Here is an 18,506-nt window from a genome sequence, read left to right on the forward strand (position 1 = left end):
AACTTTGACTTGAGTTTCTTTTAATCTGACCCAGTGTTTTTTGTTTGGGAATTGAGTCTTCAAACAACATTGGTTGAAACTAGTGTAATGACTTGACTTGCTGGTTCAACTCAGTCTTCTATAGAACATGTTTTTGCTAAATCACATTGAATCTTTTGTGGTTTCATGTGAAATGAAGACTGTGGTCTTACAAGGTCACTTTCAACTCCAGTACCACTTCCTCTTCCAAATATGTACTGATAATTAAGCTTTTCACGGTCAAATGTGTATCACCAGGAAATTCCTGTATCTAGTGAATCTATAGTTGTTCACGCTTGATGATAAGCCACAGGACTGGCTTTGAGTTGTTTTTCATGCAGTTGTTCATTTTTCTGTAGTGACTTGGATATGCCGTTTGCCAAATGGACCAAGGAGCAAGTTTGCAATTGGCTTGTGGAACAGGGCTTGGGGTCCTACCTGAATCCTGGCAAGCACTGGATTGCATCTGGCCAAACGCTATTGCAGGCTTCTCAGCAAGATCTAGAGAAGGTGACCGCTTCTCTATTTTGTTTACATAATGAGATCTGACATATACGGAATATGAATGTAGGATTGTTTTCTACTCTTTATAAAGTGGCCGGGGGTGGGGGGAGCCAGTGAGTACTCTTGAAAATGTCTGAGTTTCCTGCTTCCTGTTTATTTCAAGAAGCAAAAACAAAGGACCTCGTTGTAATGATTCCTTATGAAACACTTAAGCCACTGGGCGTTTTAATAAAAACTAATTGTATAGCTGTAATAATAAAGCTTAAGCTCATATTTCTCAAAATGGCTTTGTGGCTTTATCATTAGCCCATCTCCCCAATGTAATATGTGCAATTCAGCTTCACTTTGTAAAAGGAAAAAAAAAGAAAGCCCTACACTTTGTGTTCCATTTTTTAAAACATTTCTTCCTAATTATTTAACATTTTTCACAAAGTAAGAGCAGAATTCCTATTATGCGTCCTACAGGTCCAACCTTGTAAAGGAAAGAGCCTACCAGAGAGAACAGCTCACAGGCCACTGAACTAACTGCAGTGGCCTTGGCTTTCTGGGGGCCTTTTGTGCAGCAGCATTCGACTAGCCCGCGTCAGTCTTCTGATCGAATGTAACTGTTGGCTCTTTGATGCTAGCCTCATTTTGGAGGAATGTTCATCCTTTGCCAGTGGCATCCAGCCCGTATTGACAGAATAGTAAAGCCAGTGTGTCTGTTTATTATTTCAGGAACTTGGAATCAAGCATCCACTGCATCGAAAGAAACTCCAGCTGGCACTACAGGCCCTGGGGTCTGAGGAGGAAACCAACCACGGAAAGCTGGATTTCAACTGGGTCACTAGTAAGAGGCTTTACATTCTTAAATTCATAAATAAGTAAGGAAGCAAGTAAACAAATAATGCTTCTTTTTCTTTCTATTTAATCACAAGAGCGGGTTTCCTGTGACACGTTAACGACAAAGATTTCTCTCCTTTAGGGTGGTTGGATGACATTGGTCTCCCCCAGTACAAGACTCAGTTTGATGAAGGACGGGTGGATGGTCGAATGCTCCATTACATGACTGTTGTGAGTGGTTCACTCCTGGGGATTGGGGGGTAAAATTGTTCTTCTCAGAAAAACACAGGCACAGAGTAAGCAAAATACAGTGTTTGCACAGTGATTCCATCTGAGTTTGAATGTGTTGCTTTAATGTAAAAGGGAGGGCTGGGAATATTTCCTGTTAAGTGGAAGTTGTAGGATATGATGGTTGCAACAGCCTTGGGAAATTTGACAGGTAATTTAAATAAACTGTTTCCTTTAAATTAACAGAAAGTTGATTTTATGTATTTTCAACATTGTAGACATTAACAGTGTACACTCTGAATGGGTGCATTTTATAGTACATGAATTATATCCTATAAAGATATTTTAAAAATGGAGTGTAGAGTTTTGAATCCCTGGCAGTTTCTAAATTATATATTCCTATGTGCAGTGAGCATGAAGAAAAGCTCAACTTCTAACCTGAAATCCGTAGGGACTTGTCTTCTCCCTTCCCTTGCTCTTTTGAGAGCTGTTACCTGGAACTCTCTGCCCCTTCTCCCTTCTGCCCGGTTCTGCTAGGGCAGGAGTCCATGGGGTATAGACGGAGGGGGGTAGGCTTTCACTCTGATTCCTTCATTATTATATCACGTGTCTGGCCTTTCTCCCCGTGGGCAGAAGGACGTCCCCCTGTACAACAGTGGGAGAGGTGGATTCCGGGAGAACGGGTTCTGGGTTCTATAGTACTGTTGGTGTTCTACCGGACATACTTTAATTTAAATGGGTTTTTATGAACTGGACTAGGGATTCAGTTACCATAAATATCTCCTTTAAATAAGTTGGAATTTTCCAATATTAAAGAAACTTGGAGATCAAGTCTAGGATTCTTTTTCTTCTCTCTCATTCAACCCAAGTCCATTATCCTGGTGGGCACACCGTGTGACACTGACAGGTGGTATGTGGCACACTTACTGTGTGCTAGGCACCTTACTTGTATTAATACTCATGTCTTAACAGTCCTTGACTTAGCATTCTTATTATCTTCAGGTTTTCGATGAGGAAACAAAGGAATCAAACAATTAGATAACTTGACCAAGAGTAGTAGAAAATCTTACAGCATTTGAACCTAGGCTCTTCCCAGATGCCTGAACTGAACAGCTCACAGCTCTGCCTGGAGCAAACCCAGAAAATGTTTGCCTGCCTCCCTGGGCCTAAGTATGGTCTCCAAGGAATGTGAGCCAGTTCAGGCTTACAGTCATAAAAAGTATATGTATAACTTTCATGGCTATAAAAGAAGAAATGACCTTAGAAAATTTGACCCCAGAAGTTTTAAGTCATAAAAAAAATCTGTTTTAATATGGCATCCTGGATTGGATCCTGGAACAGGAGAAAGGACTTTCATGGAAAAACTGTTGAAATCTGAATAAAGTCTGTGGTTTAGTTAATTTTATTATTGTCTGTGTTAATTTCTTAGTTTTGATGGATACATATTATATGTTAACATTAGGGGAAGCTAGGGGAAGGGTATAGAGAACTCTCTGTACTATCATTGGCATCTCTTCTGTAAATCTAAAATTACTTAAAAAGAAAATACTTTTTTTTTTAGAAAATATTTTTTTAAAATCCAAAACAGTGTTTTGATTAAAAAAGGAAATGGCCCCTATTTTTAAAATTCCTTAATCTAAAATAATTTAACATTTTCTTTACATTATAAACATATACATTTAGATTTTTAAAAGCATCTGATAGATTTGAGTTAGTTGAAAATGGCCCAGGTGGAAATGTTTTAACTGGGTGCTTCAATCTTAGATTAAATATATTAAATGGCCTCTCTAATTTATAAGGCATTACCTTTAAGAAATTAATCTAGAAAAAATTTAGGAAATAATTTTGTTCAGTTAGTAGCCTTTAAGGATTTAAATTGATTGCCTAATATTTTAAAAATATTTTTATAATAGATTAACTTTTTTTTTCTGCACATGAAATGTGCTATCAGTAAGGTGTGGCTAAAATGGATGTTTTTCCTTGTTTATTTTCTGGGTGTATTTGGAAGTTGACCCGTGCTTATCTTGACACTGCTCCCCAAATCAACTTCTTCTAAAGTACTTTGTTTTGGTGTGTTTGGTATGTTTGAAATGTGACCAATAACCACAGACTGGTGGAAGTTATTCCTGAAGGAGTTGATAGCTGATACATGTTGATACTTAAAACATCTTCAATTCTTTACATAGAACTCTCACCAGGACCTTTGCTTTAGTTGACATAGATTTTTCCAAAAATTTCCATGATATCTGCTGGGTTAAGCATAGAAATCTAGAACTAGAGGTTTCTGAGGCTGGGGGGATGGTAAAGGTCACTCCTCTGGTTCCCCCAAACTGTGATGTGTCTTAACTCAGTAAAGCAAGCCTCAGAGGAAGACAAGTACCATATGACTTCACTTATATGTAGAATCTAAAGAACAAAATAAACTAAAAAAAAAAAAAGAAAAGAAACAGACTCCTAGATATAGAGAGCAGACTGACAGCTGTCAGAAGGGAAGGGAGTTTAGGGACTGGGTGAAAAGTAGAAGGAATTAACAAAGAAAAGAAATTATAAACACTGACAACAGTGTGGTGATTACAGGAGGGAAAGGGGGAGGGGGAGGTCAAAGAGGGTAAAGGGGGACCAATGGTGATGGAAAGAGACGTGACTTGGGGTGGTGAGCGCAGTATAGAGTACAGATGATGTATTATGGAATGGCATTCCTGAAACCTATGTAATGTTATTAATCAGTGCCACCCAATAAAGTCAATTAAAAAAGAGCCTCGCTCATGAATGGACATCACTCACTCTTAGCTGTTTGCTTTATCAAAGCAGGTCACCTTTTGTAGTGACCCAGCGATTGCTTTTCAAACTGTCTTTTTCAGAGCCATGAGGTCCTATGCTCCTTTCTCAGAATGTCTGAAAGAGAGAGAAGTAGATGAAAGTCAGTTTTAGTTAGAACAACATTAATTTTGGTTTTCTTATACATTGGGGTCCCAGAGAAGATTTTGATTGGAACAAGTAAAAGGTCCTGCTATTAAATCAAGGCTTTGAACACAGTGACAGGCCCTCCGGGTCTGTTGGTGGAGGGGCTCTTCTACTTCGTGTGTGCGTTTTCTGAGATGTCCCTGAGGCGGTCCCCCTGTCCAGTGAGCACCGCTCTTTGTTCTTTTCTGCAGGACGACTTACTGTCTTTGAAGGTTGTGAGTGTGCTGCATCATCTCAGCATCAAAAGGGCCATCCAGGTCCTGAGGATCAATAACTTTGAACCAAACTGTCTGCGGAGGCGGCCATCAGACGAGGTAGCATCTGAGGTTGAAGGTGTGCGCTTCCCATGCCCGTGCCCGTCCAGTGTGCACAACGAAGACCCCGTTCCCCTGGAGCCTGTGGGGAGGGCTTCTGGCATCCTCAGAGCCTCACGTCAGCCGTTACTTTTTAGGCTGTGTTTCTCTGCATGCCTTCCATTCCTCCCATGATGGTTCTACTGGGGTCACGGCAGCCAAGGATTGTGGTTTTGTTTCCCTTTCTCCTTTTCTTGAGTGTATTTTATCGTCCTACCTTTTTAAGTCAGACAGTTCAACGTCACTAGAAAGACACCCTTTCCTGCCACACTGCTCTACTAGTGTGTAAGAAAAGCTCAAAACTTAGTGACGTAAGTTTTCTCAAAGAGAAGTCCAATTAGCAAACACTTTTTTACCCTGTCTCTAAATATTTAGTGGGATGTCCACTCCCAGTCTGTTCTGTGGGGCAGACTCTCTGACAGAACATGCAGGTTTTGTATCGGGAATCCCACAGTCGATGACTGAAGCTCTTGGTGGCTCCTTGTTCCCGCAGAACAGCATCACCCCGTCAGAGGTGCAGCAGTGGACCAACCATCGGGTGATGGAGTGGCTGCGCTCTGTGGACTTGGCGGAATACGCCCCCAATCTTAGGGGCAGTGGTGTCCATGGAGGGCTCATGGTAAAACTTGGTTTTATTATAAACTTCTTGTCGTTTTGTCTCCTTTAGTCTAATGGGTAGGAGATTACCAGTTTACTTATTATAATCCTAAAATTGTCTAACCCCCTGGTCAGCAAACTGTGGCTCGCGAGCCACATGCGGCTCTTTGGCCCCTTGAGTGTGGCTCTTCCACAGAGTACCACGTGCGGGCGCTACCTTGATAAGGAATGTACCTACCTATATAGTTTAAGTTTAAAAAATTTGGCTCTCAAAAGAAATTTCAATCATTGTACTGTTGATATTTGGCTCTGCTGACTAATGAGTTTGCCGACCACTGGCCAACGCTCCTGTACTATATCTAGTGAATATTTACTTTAACAGTATTTTTCCCTTGCTTTTTACTATCCTATATCTCCAGGTCAGATTTAAACACATATCTTTCATTGTCCTCTTTTTAAACATTTTTTTAGAATTGATTTTAGAGAGAGAGGAAGAGAGAGAGAGGGAGAGAGAGAGAGAGAAACATTAATTTGTTGTTCCACTTGTTTATGCATTCATTGGTTGATTCTCTTGTTTGTGCCCTGATCAGGGATCAGACCTGCAACCTTGGCATATGGGGATGGTACTCTAACCAACTGAGCTACCCAGCCAGGGCATTTCCTTATCTATATGGAATAACATCTGGCTGCTGGCTCTCATATGATCATATTTTAAACCTCTGTGAGACCTGTGGTAGTGCAGTAGATAAAGCATCAACCTGGAATGCTGAGGTCGCCTGTTCGAATCCCTGGGTTTGCCTGGTCAAGGCACTTGCAGGAAGCAACTACTATGAGTTGAACCTTCCCACTTCTCCCACTTCTCTCTCTTTCTCACTCTCTCTCTTCCTCTTTTTCCCCTTTAAAAATCAATTGCAAAAAAAATCTGTGAAGATGCAGATCCTGTTTCTGCATGCAGATGTTAGAAAGAAGTGGGCTTCCAAATGCCCACTTCTACCTCAGAGGTAGAAGCCCTAACTTAGTAATGCCTGGATGTCAGGACCATCTCTCCCTCTCACTAGCTGGGGCCAAAATAAAGAAAAGATTTAAAAAATTAAAGATTAAAGTCCATAGTCTATATCTCACTGAGAGGATCATTGGAGATAACTAAATGAAAGAACTTTGCAAATTATAAAGCACAGGGCAGACCTGTGTGATATATGGCACCTTAAACAATCTTTATTTTTCTTACAGGTTCTAGAACCTCGTTTTAATGTAGAAACAATGGCTCAGTTATTGAACATCCCACCGAGTAAGACCCTGTTGCGGAGACATTTGGCCACCCATTTCAACCTTCTGATCGGTGCTGAGGCCCAGCATCAGAAGCGTGATGCCATGGAGTTACCAGATTACGTACTTCTAACAGCCACTGCCAAAGTGAAGGTTGGTTCAAGCTCGTATTAGTACTGAATAATTGGTTAAACCAAAACGAAAGCAAAAGCTCAGTTCTGTTACCTAGCTATCCTATTTTCTGGAATTTACTAAGTTTTGTGGATGAGTTGAAGAGAAGGTATATACATCTTTAAGAGTAATGAATAAAATGCAGTTGTGAAGGTTTCCTTCTGGGGGAATTTTTGCTGAAATCGTTTATTTTACTAGTGTTAACAATAATAAAAACATGAGGTTGGCCTCTATAATTGATACATTGCCAAGGCAGAGAGCCCATGACTTGGGCCCAAGTATTGAATGTGGTTATCCTATTTTTGCTGTGGACAAATCAAATATAAGAGTTGCATTTCCTCTCATACAGATTCAGCTTGTCTGGCTTCTTATTGACCAACCTTGCAAGTTAGGAAAAGGCAGACCAGCAGAGAATGGATATTTCTAGTTTGCCTGGATTCCTAGAGCATACAAAGTTGAGACTACTTTTTCTTCTTTGAAATCATTACAATGTTAACTGTCCTGAGTATTATCTCAACCAGCTTAATGTGGAGATAGGGTTTATTGCCTCCTTCCCAAATGTGTATCAAGTTCTTTTTGTTTTTTTAAACCCTCTCGACCTGTTTGATACTTTCTCTTCAGCTCCTCTTTTCCCAAAGGATGTGTTGGGTTTGAAGCTTCTGAGAGATTCTGTTCTATATAAATTCTCAGCATCAGCCCCATCTCCTTAACAGACTCAGCATCAGCCCCATCTCCTTAACAGACTCAGTGACTTCCCAGTGACGGAGATGGAGTTTCTCTTCTAATCATCCCTAGAAGTGTTTTCTCTGGAAGAGCAGGGATCCTTTAGCTGTCGCCATCCTGGCCTGGGGCATAACAGGCAGCCTCACCCAAAAGGAAAATACAGCAGGGGTCATTTTCTTTTGCTGATCTTAGATTGGAAAACCTTGCAAACTTCGATTTAGTCCAGAGAGATATCATTACATTAAGTCCTGTTGAAGCAAAACTGAGGTTCTTTGCATATTTTGTTTTTTATCACTGTGACTGCTCAGCTAGTTGGTGTGAATAAGGAGAGCAAGTGTAATCTTCTGAGATTTTTTTTTTTTTTGTATTTTTCCGAAGCTGGAAATGGGGAGAGACAGTCAGACAGACTCCCGCATGCGCCCGACCGGGATCCACCCGGCACGCCCACCAGGGGGCGACACTCTGCCCCTCCGGGGCGTCGCTCTGCCGCAACCAGAGCCACTCTAGCACCTGGGGCAGAGGCCAAGGAGCCATCCCCAGCACCCGGGCCATCTTTGCTCCAATGGAGCCTCGCTGCGGGAGGGAAGAGAGAGAGAGGAAGGAGAGGGGGAGGGGTGGAGAAGCAGATGGGCATTTCTCCTGTGTGCCCTGGCCGGAATTGAACCCGGGACCCCTTGCATGCCAGACTGACGCTCTACCACTGAGCCAACCGGCCAGGGCCCTTCTGAGATTCTTAATGGGGGCCACTGATCATTTGGATACGTCAGTCAAATGCCTAGGATGCCTTTGTTTTTGTTAACGCAGATTTCATCAGTTGCTTTTTCTCTATATGATGAAATGAGTAACTAAATTTTGCATGTTATTAGACCTTGTTGTCATATGAATTTTATCAAATCCCTGAATGTTTTTGTTTTCTTTCTTTTAAAGCCAAAGAAACTTACCTTCAGTAATTTTGGGAATCTGAGAAAGAAGAAACAGGAAGATGGAGAAGAATATATCTGTCCAATGGAACTGGGACAGGCATCAGGAAGTGGATCTAAGAAAGGACTTAAAGCTGGCTTGGACATGCACCTGTATGACGAAGATGATTTGGACCGGTTAGAGCAGGTAAATGCAGCATTACATGCCTGTGAGGAAGTCCTTCCAGCATTGAAACACTAAGTGGAAACTTGCTGTACCGTGTCTACTAAGCAAGAAAGGTTTCTTCAAATGCCTAAAAATGAAGACAATAATAAAATCATGGTGAACACTTACAGATTGTTGACTACATACCTGGCCGTATCCTAAGCATTTACCATATATTCATGTTCATGGTAATTCTAAAACACAGGGAGGATTCTTATCTTAATTTTAGAGATAAGGACGTTGAGGCCCAGAGAGATTAAGTAATTTACCTAAGATAGAAGAGCTGGGATTCCAACTTGCCAGGCTGGCTCCAAACCCTGTGCTACTTACCTAGGTTATACTGTCTCAGTATTAAGGAAATTAGAGTATTCAAGCAAGTCAGGAGTAGAGAGCTCTTACTACTTAGCCTTTTCAGTATGACATCATGGGACCGAATATTGCCCTTTAATCAATAATCCTTTGGTGCCATTGTCAGCATCAGAGCATTTAGTCTAGATGTGCCAATAAAATGCTGCTTTTAAATTTTCACATCTATATAATTGCCGTAGTGCAAGGAGATTCTCATCAGAAGTGTTCTGTTGCTCCTGTCCCCTTCAGTACAACTTGCTGTATTCTTCTTAGAATTTTGTTCATTTTGCCTCACTTTCCTTGAAATGGTGCAAATGAGTTTGTCACGTATATATATACACTCTTTGCAGATGGAAGATTCAGAAGGGACGGTGAGGCAGATAGGTGCATTCTCTGAAGGCATCAACAACCTAACAGTAAGTTTGTAAAATGAATTTAAAAGATCTTATTCTAAGAATATGTTTTAAAATAGCTCCAAAGGGTCTGCACGTATACTGGAGAACGTGCAGTTCTGCGCTCTTGGCTCGCAGTGTGTGTGACGCCCATCTCCTTTGTTTTCCAGCACATGCTAAAAGAAGATGACATGTTTAAAGATTTTGCTGCCCAGTCCCCCAGCGCCAGCATTACTGATGAGGACTCAAATGTTTGACCGTAGCACCTGGAGGAACCTGAGGGGCCCTTGGTCTCTTTCCACTTTATTTCTTAAATACTCGCAGTATATCCAACAAGCAGCAGATTGCATATTGTCTGTTGACCCAACTTCTGCTCACTTAGAAGTGGAAGTGGAAAGCAGGGGCTCTGTGCCCATTTTAAAGCTGCCATGGAAAGTGAGACACTGGTGAATGAGAGTGTAATTGTTTTTCCTCTATTTAATGTAAAAATCTGTGATATATTATATTTAACATGTTGCATTTAATACGAGTACTTTACCGTCGTGTTTCCAGTTATGGTCACAGTGTGGAGGATTGGGGAAAGCAGTAATTCATAGGTGGCTGGTTCTATCCTGCCAATGTGACAGCTCTGTAGCCATGGAAACAGAACGTGACATGCTTTCACAATCAACATGTGGGATTTCTTTAAGCATTCAGTGTGCCCACTGCCTGCCAGCCTCACCTCCACTTGCCTCTTAGTGTGTCCTGTTTTTATATATTTTTCTAAATATATGTATATATATAGTACATAGAACACAGAACTTTTATTTTGTGACATGCATAAGGGAGATGGTAAAAAAGATCACGTTGAAAAAAAATACCGTGATCAAACTTTTCACATACCAGCTGGTTCTTAGACAGGTCAGGATATCTTTCTCCGCAGCTGAATTTTAACAGCGTTGATCATTAGGACTAAATTAATACATACGAAATAACCCTTCTTTGTTGACACATCACAAAATAATTGGTTAGTTTTTTAAGATCAGCCTTAATCTTGGATTCTTTTAACTTGTAAGGAAGAACTTGAGGAACATTTAAATTCTGTTAACTTGAACAGATTCAGAAGCTCCCCCAAAATTTGTAGAAATAATTTCTGAAGAACAAAACGAAAAACAAAAACCTTTACAGTATTAAGCTTATTTTCCTCTTTGCTAAATATACCATTACATCAAAAATACTAATCATCTGGCTAGTGTTATTAATTGTACATTTCTCAGTCTATCAATGAGTGGAATCATTTTTAAAAGCTGACTTGAACATTTTCTCTCAATCAGAGTTCAACAACTCTGAGGCTGGAAAAATTAGTTTTATAATGGCTATCTTGTGATAATAAAATGTAGCTCATATTTTTCTGTAGCACCAGGCCCAAACATTTTATATAAAGAAAATAGAAAGCTGCAGCTCAAACTGATACTGTGCTTACTATTCTTTTTAGGGGTGTTAGAAATAATATTCTGGTTTTCATTCAGCAGTACATCATTGCACATGATAGCCAACTGTGGTCCAGACGGGTTTTCACACATGGGCATGGGAGGGGCAGTGCAGTATTTCCAGTAGACTTACTTATAAACTATATTTGAATGTCAGTGATAGAGTTTTTCAGGTTCTCAGAAAGTTTACCAAGCTTTTTGTCAAGGAACCTATAATACTACATTACTATTTATTCATAACTAAAATGATATGCTAACAATAATCTTTTGCTCCCTACCCTTCATTATTTGGTAACTGTATTGGACTCTTAATGCACTTGTGTCTTATTTTAATGTGTCACCATTTGAAAGACAATTTGCTATTCAGACCTGGTTGAAAACACCAGGAGACTGTTACAGATGCCAAATATTCCTTATTCAGGACATTGTAACATAACCCATGATATGTGATGAGGTTAAAACTTTTTTGATGATATATATTTTATTTACAAAATATTATACACTGCTGGTATCACCATATGAAAACAAATAAAGTCAGCTGATAATTGCCTCATATTTTTATTGTCTGTTACTTTGTTTTCCTTTGTTTAGAATGACAGTGTAGCCTTTATTTCTGATATAGAGAACAATAAGAAACTCGTTACAATTCACAAACTCCCATAACATTTTTTGAGTGGAGTTTATAGCATGTATCAACAGGTAGAAATACGAGACCTTTGTTTGAGAAATCTTGTAGGCAAGGAAACACCGTGGCTGAGCTGAGGATGAGGACTCATGGCTGACAGGACCTTGAAAAGCCAAGGGAAATGACTCACCTGCAAATTTGAAGAAGTATATGGTTCTTGAAAGAATTAAATGCTATTTTTAATTTAACTAGAATTTGAAAAGATGAAACATATCTTGGAAAGGATTACCAAATATTAAAAATAGAGTGAATACGACTAAAGAAGAACAGGTATTTTTCTGTGAAAGTTAATCTCTAATTCAATACACTACCAGGGATCTGGATGAATGCAACACTCCCAGTTGGCAAACAGGGCGACCTATTTGTTTAGCTGTATGTATATATGCTTAGCTACACCAGGTGAGCATCAGAGTTAGAAAACTGAGACCATGTTAACAGATGTGACTTTGCTGTAAGACTTTTACTCCGAAAAAGAAGTCATTCTGAGTGAGGTTCACATGTTTTAGATTTGGAAGCAGTACTGATTGGGGGCAGAGAACATGGGGCAGAAACCATCGCAACAGGTGGCTCTGCAGGACAGCAAAGTGGTTCTCAGCGTGGACAGCAAAGCGGTTCTCAGCGTGGACAGCAAAGCGGTTCTCAGCGTGGACAGCAAAGAGCTTCTTGGAGTGTGTGAGGTGGTCAGTGAAGCGATAGAGCACGCGGCTCAGAAACTGAAGGAGTATCTTGGATTTGAGGATCCTCTGAGCAATCTATGCCCAGCTCGAAACACTCTGAATGAGATCTTCTTAATCCACTTCGTCACTTTCTGCCAAGAAAAGGGAGTTGACGGTTGGCTCACCACCACCAAGATGACCAAGCACCAAGCCTTACTGTTTGGGGCGGACTGGATTTGGACCTTTTGGGGATCCGATAAGCAAATAAGATTTCAGCTGGCCGTGCAGACTCTGCAGATGTCTTCTCTTGCCCCTGTGGAATCTAAGCTGTTTGAGCTCTCCGATCCAGAATCCAGGACAGAGGAGTCTTCCAGGAAGAGTAGATGTGATAAGCTGGAAGAATTTTGTAACTTGGTAGGAGAGGATTGTCTGGGCCTGTTTATCGTCTTTGGCGTGCCAGGGAAGCCTAAAGACATCAGAGGAGTTATCCTGGACAGTGTCAAAAGTGAGGCAGTGCGGGGCCGTCTGCCAGGAGGGGAGGCTGTGGCACAATTTGTCCTGGAGACTGAAGATTGTGTCTCCGTCAGAGAGCTGCTTGGAAACTGTCTGAGTGAGAAAGATGGGCTGAGAGAGGTGGGCAAGGTTTATATTAGAATCCTCTGAACTGGATTTTTATGATGGTACTGGCCTGTAAGATTAAAAGAAAGAGACATTTTACTCTAACAAGCAATCTCATCTACTTGCATCGTCCCAGCAAGGGATTCCACCCCTCAACCCCTGATGAATGAAAATGATCACCTGGGTCAAAACATATTAGTGTCATGATTATGGAGAGAGAAAAAAAACCCTGCCCATATAGTAGGGAAAACTGATAATTTAGCTTTATCTTTCATTTATTTGCTCAATAATAAAAACAGGAGAAGAGGATAATAAAGTCACCCTTAAAGTTTGATTTGAAAAAGAAAACTGTCTTTATTTGAAATAATTTGTCTAGCTCTTGAAAATGTAACGTGCTGTGACTGCTGGGGGGGGGGGAGAAGGGTAGGGGGAGGTGGTGCATAAGACTAGAGCAGGTTTAATTCCATTTGCAGTACGTTTCAGTTCAGGACTGCTAAGCAAAACCTTGCACTGCTTTCTCCCTCTGACCCTTGTCCTTACTCTGACATCTCCCTAAACTACTTTCTCTGCACAGCGAGCCCCTGGTGGGATTTACTTTGGGATCTGCTTGCATTTTAGCTTTACCTATGACTTAAACACAGTAATCCATGTAACAATAACAATCGCTTGTACTAATGTTTAACACTTGATTAGCCTTTGCAGTAACGGTCATGTATTCATATATATAAGTCATCTTTGTTTAAAATCCTGGGTGGGATTTGATCAGTAGTGTTGGGGAGGAAAAAATAATTTTCTCCCTACTGTTCTAGAAGGTAGAAGCAAAAAGTGCTTAGAAGTGTAAATGAAAGATAGATTTAGTCACACACGATTGCTAAATTCCTACTACATGTTTGAGCCTGTTCCATGCCAGCCAATGCAGCAGTAAAGTGAACCATGTCCCTATTTGGGGGAAGTTTCCCTGTTAGTGGCAGAAGGCAGAAAATAACTATAGTTACCTATATTTAAAATGTATGTTAAGAAATATAACAGGTGCTATAAAGAAGAAGGCATGGGTAAGGGGGATAGAGAATGAAGGAGGTGCTATTTTATATGGGGTAGTTAAGGAAAGTCTGAGTGAGAAGGAGACAACGAGAAGTCTGGATTGAATTAAGAGAGCATTAGTGCAGCTATCTAGAAAAAATGCCCTAGGCACTGGGAACTGCAAATTCAAAAGGAGTGTATTTGATATATTTGAGGCATAGCTGAGGAGGCTGGTGTGGATGGAGTAGAGTAAGCCAGGGGCAGAGTGATAGATGATGAGGTTGGAGAAGTAGCCAGCGAACAGAACAGACTTGTATGGACTCTGGATTTTATATTTGACTGAGCCTTTAAAAACTTCACTTGCCTTGGCCAGTTGGCTCAGTGGTACAGCATCAGCCTGGCATGTGGATGTCCCAGGTTCAATTTCCGGTCAGGGCACCTAGGAGAAGCGACCATCTCCTTCTCCATCCCCTGCCCCTTCACCTCCCGCAGTCATGGCTCTAATTGGTTCAAGCACATCAGCCCTGGGTGCTGAGGATGGCTCCATGGAACCTCTGCCTCAGGCAATAAAAATAGCTCAGTTGTAAGTATGACCCCAGATGGGCAGAGCATCAGTTCCAGATGGGACTTGCCAGGTGGGTCCCGGTTGGGGCTCATGTAGGAGTCTGTCTCCCTATCTTCCTTCCTCTCACTTGGAAAAAAAGAAAAATAAATAAAAACTTCACTGGATTGCTGGGTGGAGATGATTGTAGTGTGAAGAGAGTGGAAGCAGAGCCCCAGGGGGCAGGTAGGAAGCTAGTTAAGGAAATGAGTTGGGAGAAAAGGGTGTCCTGGATCAAAGTGATAGAGAAAGGAGAAGTTAGGAGGTCAGATTTAGGAATAGTTGATGCAGCTTTTGCTGATGACTGGATTAGGGGTACGAAATATGTCACAGTTAGAGTGTTGTATTTCCAAACTCCTTAAATAATAAGAATATATACAAGGCAGGACTAAATTTGTCTTTGACATTCCTTCATCCCAGGAAACCAAAAGATGAAGGAAAGCATTTAAACCCTCTGCCTTCAATAAGTGGACACGAATAGGCCCAGAAGACATTTCTTGAAGTTGTTAAATAATTATTCCTACTTTGTTTCTAGAAGGTTTTAATACCCAGTTAATGTTTCCTTGACATGTAGTGACCCCTGTCTGCAGCAATGCTCTGTAGGGTAAGCTATCCAGAAGCTGGGGTAGTATAGTGAAGAGAGTATTCCACTTGTAATCAGATGTGGGTTTTTCTCTTACGGGCGAAGACTAGCGGCTTAACTCATTTTTTACCTGTAAAATGGAAATGACTTCAACTATGCTACTCACAAAAATTAGGGGATATTTCAAAATGAATATGAAGCGATAAAATATCCCCTAATTTTTGTGAGCAGTATAATTCAAAGAAGACAATGCTTGTGACATTTTCCATACTAAAGTGTTACGTTTACCAAGATTTTGAAGTCTAGTACAAATTGTAAGTATTTATGTTATAAACAGCTGGATCACATAAACCAAAGACTAACCGTATTTTTAATTAAAATAAAAAATTTGGAGCTTTTGCTGTATTCTCTTATTTTACATTCTAGTGTAAAAATTCAAGTATGGAAAAGTGGAAAGTTAAGTCTTCAAGAGTCTCACCTCCATGTCTGTACCTACTCCCTCTAGTTTGCTGTTTACCCTTCCAGACCTGTACTGTATATTAAAAATATTGTATACAAATAGAATCATATGATCCATAAGTGCCTTTTAATAGTAAAAACTTAATTATATTGTAGATCATTTTCCACTAATTTATGATCCTTGGTTCTTTTTAAGGCTGACATCAATGGTTCGCAGTCTTGTCTGCATATTAGATTTATTTGGGGAACTTAACACAAAAACAGAAACAATAAAACACCAGTACTCTAAACAAACCTAGACCAGTCAATCAGCATCTTAGATTTTAGTATCTTCTGAGGTAATTCTCACGTTCAAACAGGATTAAGACCCATATGTCTAAGTAGCACTCTGTATTGTATATACCATAATATGTTTAATATATTTAGGTTGCAAAGTCCATCAACATACCTAGGTAATTGCATATTGTCTATTTAACATGCTTGTTAATAGACACACTTTGTTCACTTTTTTTAATAATGAAGTTGTTTGATTAAATTGCTTTAAAGTTATTGGATTAATCTAGGTTTTAAGTATAATAAAAACCCATTATAGAAATTAACAGGATATTTAAAATTGTGCTACGCAAGGACTAACTACATAATTTGTAGTGTCCAGGGCAAAATGAAAATGAGGGGTCCTTTGTTCAAAAATTATTAAAACAACCAACTATAAGGCCCTCCCTCCCTCCCTCCTTCCTTCCTTTCTTTTTTTTGAGAGAAGCATCAACTCGTAGCTCTATTTTTAGTTGTGCATCCATTGATTGTTTCTTATATATGCCTTGACTGGAGATCAAACCAGCACCAACCCAGTGACCCCAGGCTCAAACTGCAGGATTGAGTCAGCGACCTTGGGTTTTTAAAATTTTTTTTAATTAAAAAAAATTTTTTTTTACAGAGACAGAGAGTCAGAGAGAGGGATAGACAGGGACAGACAGACAGGAACAGAGAGAGATGAGAAGCATCAATCATCAGTTTTTCGTTGCGACACCTTAGTTGTTCGTTGATTGCTTTCTCATATGTGCCTTGACCGTGGAGCTACAGCAGACCGAGTAACCCCTTGCTCAAGCCAGTGACCTTGGGTGCAAGCTGGTGAGCCTCGCTCAAACCAGATGAACCCACGCTCAAGCTGGTGACCTCGGGGTCTCGAACCTTGGTCCTCCTCATCCCAGTCCAACACTCTATCCACTGCGCCACCACCTGGTCAGGCAACCTTGGGTTTTAAACTGGCGACCTCAGCACTCCATGTTGAGGTTCTACCCCCTGTACCACCACCAGTTAATCTACGTAAGGCTCTTCTAAGTGCAAGTCACATGCCCATGAAACCAGTTTTGTTTCTACAATGTATTGGGTTATTTGGTCATGAAGGCTGAAGAAAAACTCTTTATCATGAATAAGTGATTGCACATTAAGATCTTTTCCAACTGAAAATTATGCAATTCTAGGTCACTAGTTTGAAAGCCTGGGCTTGCCTGGTCAAAGCACATATGGGAGTTGATGCCTCCTGCTCCTTCCCCCTCCTCTCTCTCTCATTCTCCTCTAAAAATTAATAAATAAATAAAAAATAAAAATATCTGAAAATTATGTAATTCTTAGTAACTTTTTTGAGCACAATCTCAGTAGTACGTGTAAAACACTGCATGAACCAGATATTATTGCCTGTTGATAGCATTACAAATGATTTTTAAAAGTTTTCTTTAATGTTTGTTTACTTATTCTAGCGAGAGAGGAAGGGAGAGAGAGAGAGACAGGAACATCAATCTGGTCCTATATGTGCCCTGGCCAGGGATATAATGAGCAACTTCTGCACTTTGTTTTTTTTGTTGTTGTTTTGTTTTTTTAATTCATTTTAGAGAGGCGAGGGAGAGACAGAGAGAGAGGAGAGACAGAGAGAGAGAAGGGGGGGAGGAGCTGGAAGCATCAACTCCCATATGTGCCTTGACCAGGCAAGCCCAGGGTTTTGAACCAGCGACCTCAGCATTTCCAGGTCGACGCTTTATCCACTGCGCCATCACAGGTCAAGCAACCTCTGCACTTTGGGATGAAGCTCTAACCAACTGAGCTATCCAACCAGGACTGGTTTTTTAAGGTTTGTGTTTTTTTTTTGTTTTTTTTTGGTGTGTGTGTGTGTTTTTGGTTTTTTTTTTGTATTTTTCTGAAGCTGGAAACAGGGAGAGACAGTCAGACAGACTCCCGCATGCGCCTGACCGGGATCCACCTGGCACACCTACCAGGGGCGATGCTCTGCCCACCAGGGAGCGATGCTCTGCCCCGCTGGGGTGTCGCTCTGTCACAACCAGAGCCACTCTAGTGTCTGGGGCAGAAGCCAAGGAGCCATCCCCAGCGCCCGGGCCATCTTTGCTCCAATGGAGCCTTGGCTGCGGGAGGGGAAGAGAGAGAGAGGAAGGAGGGGGGGTGGAGAAGCAAATGGGCGCTTCTCCAATGTGCCCTGGCCGGGAATTGAACCCGGTCCCCCGCACACCAGGCCGACGCTCTACCGCTGAGCCAACCAGCCAGGGCCCAGGACTGGTTTTTTAGCTTTTAATATAGAACAAACTTTATTGCACTTGATGTCTGGGGAAAATGATAAGTACTTCTCTGGGTCCATTAACTCTAACCATATCTATCCACTTTATTGTTAGGGAAAGAGTAAAACAAAAGACAGTAAGCATAGACTGAGGACCTAAGTTTCTTAACATCTTGCTGAGAAATTAAGAATTCTCTGAATATAAACTAATTCTTTAGGGATTCATACCTCTTTTGTCTCTAAATTTCTATAGTATAGGTTTTGCACTTCATTGTGCTACAATATGCAAACTCGAGAGAGGAAAGTGGCTGCTGAATTGACTCGGAGCTTAATTCCAGTGG

The 18,506-nt window shown here is 40.8% G+C and overlaps 2 protein-coding genes across 12 annotated transcripts in view; both read left to right on the forward strand.

The window, feature by feature from the left end:
• PPFIBP1 (PPFIA binding protein 1) overlaps window positions 1–11,535 on the forward strand; it is a 204,749-nt gene extending 193,214 nt beyond the window's left edge. For all 11 annotated transcript variants that reach the window (XM_066258010.1, XM_066258013.1, XM_066258012.1 and 8 more), the window contains 9 exons: window positions 378–528; window positions 1,240–1,351; window positions 1,487–1,575; window positions 4,728–4,850; window positions 5,383–5,508; window positions 6,717–6,905; window positions 8,574–8,753; window positions 9,470–9,535; window positions 9,682–11,535. In XM_066258010.1, the coding sequence (XP_066114107.1) occupies window positions 378–528; window positions 1,240–1,351; window positions 1,487–1,575; window positions 4,728–4,850; window positions 5,383–5,508; window positions 6,717–6,905; window positions 8,574–8,753; window positions 9,470–9,535; window positions 9,682–9,768 (1,123 nt within the window). In that variant the 3' untranslated portion in view covers window positions 9,769–11,535. The remainder of the gene's footprint in view (window positions 1–377; window positions 529–1,239; window positions 1,352–1,486; window positions 1,576–4,727; window positions 4,851–5,382; window positions 5,509–6,716; window positions 6,906–8,573; window positions 8,754–9,469; window positions 9,536–9,681) is intronic.
• Window positions 11,536–11,669: 134 nt separating this feature from the next.
• REP15 (RAB15 effector protein) lies at window positions 11,670–14,527 on the forward strand. The gene has a single exon (XM_066258022.1). It carries the CDS (start codon window positions 12,205–12,207, stop codon window positions 12,982–12,984), a length of 780 nt encoding a protein of 259 aa, XP_066114119.1. The 5' UTR covers window positions 11,670–12,204; the 3' UTR covers window positions 12,985–14,527.
• The last annotated feature ends 3,979 nt before the right edge of the window (window positions 14,528–18,506 follow it).

The sequence above is a fragment of the Saccopteryx bilineata genome, chromosome 2 (genome assembly GCF_036850765.1).
Source record: "Saccopteryx bilineata isolate mSacBil1 chromosome 2, mSacBil1_pri_phased_curated, whole genome shotgun sequence".
NCBI lineage: Eukaryota > Metazoa > Chordata > Mammalia > Chiroptera > Emballonuridae > Saccopteryx > Saccopteryx bilineata.

Coding starts and splice junctions, on each gene's coding strand:
- REP15 (XM_066258022.1), top strand. CDS start 12,205: ATGGGGCAGAAACCATCGCAACAGGTGGCTCTGCAGGACAGCAAAGTG.